Genomic DNA, 3353 nt, shown 5'->3' with positions numbered 1-3353 from the left:
AGTGTCAATCAACCAACATTTTGAAGTTTCCAGTGTCTAGCCTTAGACCAGTTAGACAGAAAGGCTGCAACTCTTCAAGTGAATTTAGTCATACTCCTTTCCCAGATTCACAAATGTTAACAATTTAAGCCATTCGTGTCATCATGTGAGATCTAAAAGACCATTTCAGAAGTTACAGAGAGCATGGCCCTCTGCCCTTGCCTTTCCCCTAAGGTCCCTTATCAAGTACAGTACAGTTAGCAGCATGGATTCAAAGACCTGCATCAATAGTTCTCTTTTTATTAAAAATAAATAAAAAGCAGTTGTCCTAGTAGTGTCTAGTACGAATCCCACCTGAGATCAGATGAGCTAACTTAGCCAACATTCTTCTGGGGGGTCGGGTGGGGTTCCGGGTACCCCCTCTTTGCCACGGGGATGGTTATGCCGCAGGGCATCCAGAATTGTCAGGCGCAAATGGAATGGGAGTGATGCGACAGGCACCTCCCTGTGAGTAAGGAGCTGGAAGGACCAATAAGGGCCGTGCGAGCGTTTCTCATCAGCATCATCCGTCTTCAACAGAAGCACCCACACGACACGTCTCTAGTGCATTGGGGACACGCAAGACCGGCGTCAGCCTTTGCTTCCAAACTAGGGGAAAGGCAGAGAGGTCAGAGTGTCGAGGGCCGGAGGGGCAGGCTAGACCCGCATCAGTAGGCCGCCAGGGAAGGAGCCGGTGCAGCGAGCGACTGACTCCTCGGTCGCCGCTCACACCTGAAGCTGCGGGCGGCCCCTGGGCGGTGCGGTGCCCCCCGCGGGCCAATGGGAAGGCGGCGCGACGGCCCCCGTGGCCAATGGGAAGGCGGCGCGGCGCGGCCCGCGGCTATAAGTGCGCGGGAGGCTGAAAGCGAAAGTGAGCGGCGCGGGGCGCAGAGCGCGGGAGCTGCCCTGCCCTGCCCTGCCCTGCCCTGCCCTGCCCTGCCCTGCCCTGCCCGGCCCGGCCGACGCGGTCTCCGCTAGCGCGCAGCCGGCCCGATGCTCCGGGCCCATGAGCCGCGGCCAGGGGAGGCGGGGGCGGCCGGCGGGGTGCCACCGGCGCCCGCCAAACCGCTCACCTCGTTCCTCATCCAGGACATCTTGCGGCACGGCGAGGGACGGCTAGGCGGCCGCGCGGGGAGCCCGCAGTGCCCGCGTCCAACCAGCCCCCGGCGGGACCCGGAGCCCGAGCCCGAGGGAGGAGCCGGCAGCGTCGGGGCGCCCGGGAACGAGCTGGGCTCGCGGGACCTCGAGTCAGGTGAGCAGGCGGGCGGGCGAGGCCGGGAGGTCCGGCTGCGGGACTGTCCCGCGCGGCCTCCTGGCCGAGATCGGGCTGCAGCGCTGCTGCGGGAAGCCGCGGACGCAGGCCCCGCCGCCTCCCTCTGGGGCTGCTCCGTGGAGAGGAACCCCGAGCCCCAGCGTCCGGGGGCGCCGATTGAAATCTGAGCTTGACTCCCAGGCTGGGCCGCTGCGCTCCGCAGCCCCGCGACCCTCAGTTCGAGGACCGCGCCTCCCTGCACCCGCCCAGTCCCACACATCATTGGCATTAACTTGCTTATATTCCTAAATCAGGTTCCGAGCATCAAAACCTCCCGTTTGCTTTCCAGTCTTGCATAGGCATCAACACTAAATTTGAGGCTTCCCAGGGGTTTTCAGCGACGTGGGCGAGTTTTCCTGGCTGCCTAGACGTCCCACCGTGCAGCAGTGGACCCCTAATCCAGTTCTGGCTGCTTTTCCTTATCCATGCTTCTCTGGCTGCCACTTGAACTCGGGGCCTTGTTTCACCGGGCCTCATATTTTCCTTGGTCTCTCCCATGCATAACGGCTTCCCCACCTCCTTTCCAGGCGCATCTGGAGTCTTCCTATTTAATTGCACTTGACACCTAAAGGAAGTTCTTCCATAACCACCTCTAGCTTTATTCTCATAACCATTCGAGGACAAATTTGTAAGACACGGGCCCGTTCCCTCCCTGCTGCCTTAATCGTGTGAAAAAGGGGGAATGTATCCAAAACGACAGTGGCCTGTTTGTTCCTTCTCCGAACGTTAAGGGCGGCTTGGATTCTGGTCTCTTCCTTTGCTAACATGTAACGTTTGCCTTCCTATCCCTCTCCTCCTCTCTCCTTTCCAGCTAGGCCCTTGGACACTTATCTGCTGGACTGTGAACACACTTCAGAAGCTCTCCCAAGCCTCCCCCACACCCCCAAGCCGCCCCAGAAGCGCTCTCGAGCCGCCTTCTCCCACAGACAGGTCATCGAGTTAGAGAGGAAGTTCAGCCACCAGAAGTACCTGTCAGCACCTGAACGGGCGCACTTGGCCAAAAACCTCAAGCTCACCGAGACGCAAGTGAAAATCTGGTTCCAGAACCGTCGCTATAAGACCAAGCGGAAGCAGCTGGCAGCTGACCTGGGGGACCTGGAGAAGAACTGCTCGCTGCCCGCCCCCAAGGAGGAGGGCTTCTCACGGGCCTCTGTGCTCTCAGCTTACAACCGTTACCCCTACTATCCTTACCTTTACTACCTAGGAAGCTGGAGCCCAGCTCTCTGGTAATGGCACATGCTAGATGTGTGGCACCACAACTGCCTTCCCCGCTTCTGTAACCGAAACACAGAGAAGGTCATGGTCAGGGAGGATGGGGAGCCCGAGGCATGAAAACCAAAGGTTTGCAAGGAGATTCCAGAATCTCCTCTGGCGGCCCACTGGTGGAGGCGGATGGTAAATAAGGCCATGCCGAATAGTTTCTCCAAGCATAGGGCTAGTCATTCTGGCTTTGGGGACCTGCTTAACGTGAACAGGGAGAAAGTCAAAGGCTATTGCCAGCCCTTTGTGTGATTTTGTACCCACTATCCACCTCACTTCTGAGGGGTTCCCCCCACCCACTCCTTCCTCTATGTCACTAGGCAGGGAGTCAGAACATAGCAGAAGGACTTTTTGGACAGCAGAGATGAAGAGGCCACCAATGAAATTCAACTTGAACTCATAACGCCTCTCCTTGTTCTGAGAATATGACAGAATTTTTAACACTATAAGAAAGGAGAATTGGGGCATTACAGAGAAACCCATCATGTACAGCTCAGATTGGTAGGGCATAGGGAAATGAGTAGAAGAAGATGAGAATAGAAGCATCTTATTACATTTTAAAAGAATGCCATGATATGGTTGTATATGGTAGATGCACTTCACCATGGTATTAAGACAAGCTGGATATCTGAACTTCTCCTAAGGGAGGGTGCCCCTACCAGAAAACTGTCCCCATATCTGACTCTAAGCCCTTTCCCTTTCTGGAGAGGGCGAGAGGGAGTGATGCCACATTTCTTTCTTTTTTTTTTTTTTTTTTGGTGGT

The 3353-nt window shown here is 56.6% G+C and overlaps 1 protein-coding gene across 1 annotated transcript; it reads left to right on the top strand.

Moving 5' to 3' along the window:
- The first annotated feature begins 1011 nt into the window (after positions 1-1011).
- Positions 1012-2560, top strand: NKX3-1 (NK3 homeobox 1). The gene is made up of 2 exons (XM_049769493.1): positions 1012-1057; positions 2127-2560. Exons 1-2 carry the CDS (start codon positions 1012-1014, stop codon positions 2558-2560), a joined length of 480 nt encoding a protein of 159 aa, XP_049625450.1.
- The last annotated feature ends 793 nt before the right edge of the window (positions 2561-3353 follow it).

Source organism: Suncus etruscus, chromosome 3 (assembly GCF_024139225.1).
Source record: "Suncus etruscus isolate mSunEtr1 chromosome 3, mSunEtr1.pri.cur, whole genome shotgun sequence".
In the NCBI taxonomy this organism is placed as follows: Eukaryota; Metazoa; Chordata; class Mammalia; order Eulipotyphla; family Soricidae; genus Suncus; species Suncus etruscus.
Note: the sequence above shows the minus strand (reverse complement) of the source record. Positions and strands in the feature narration are given on the sequence as shown.